Here is a 609-nt window from a genome sequence, read left to right as displayed (position 1 = left end):
TTTTTTTTAAATTTTAAAATAAAACAAACTCTTGTTGTTAATGGTGTATTACAAATTCTTCTAATAATTTCTGATAATTTACTTGTTAGTCTTTGTTCTACTGTAATTGCATTCTCATCAGAAAGATATCGGATTAATGAATCAATAAGATATAATCCAGCTAATAAATATGCTGGTGGTGCTGCATCTATAAATTGTTCAACTCTAAATATTAATGTTTCGATTGAATTAGGATATTGATACACTAAATCAATAATTACTTCTAATGATTTACATCCAACCATCTCAGGTCCATGACTAATATCAATTAAAGCATTTACTAATTTCATATCAAATTGATTAGGGTCATTTGTAGTTGACATCTTTTTTTCTTTGTCTTTTTAGTTCTTCTTTTCTTATCTTTTTCAGCTTTCTTATTTTTTTTATTTTCTTTTTATTTCATTTTTAGCTATTCTTTTCTATCCCTTTTTTTTCCCCTCTTTTTTCGGGATTTCTTTTTTTCCTTTTCTCTTCTTTTTTTTCAATTACTTCGAACATTCTCTTTATTCCTTTTTCTCTTTTTTTTTGCCACGTTTTCTTTTGTTTCTAGTTTTTTGTCTTTTTTAAGTC

General features: G+C 25.5%; 1 protein-coding gene across 1 annotated transcript; it reads right to left on the bottom strand.

Annotated features, from left to right (window-relative positions):
* Positions 1-25: 25 nt before the first annotated feature.
* Positions 26-362, bottom strand: ENU1_138870 (hypothetical protein; the record flags this gene model as incomplete). Its single annotated transcript, XM_008860270.1, has 1 exon — positions 26-362. A coding segment is annotated over one exon (337 nt), but the record flags the coding sequence as incomplete, so codon positions are not given.
* Positions 363-609: the final 247 nt, after the last annotated feature.

Source organism: Entamoeba nuttalli (genome assembly GCF_000257125.1).
Source record: "Entamoeba nuttalli P19 unplaced genomic scaffold asmbl_5796, whole genome shotgun sequence".
Lineage (NCBI taxonomy): Eukaryota > Evosea > Mastigamoebida > Endamoebidae > Entamoeba > Entamoeba nuttalli.
The sequence above is the reverse complement of the archived record's forward strand: the minus strand, read 5'-3'. Positions and strand labels throughout refer to the sequence as shown.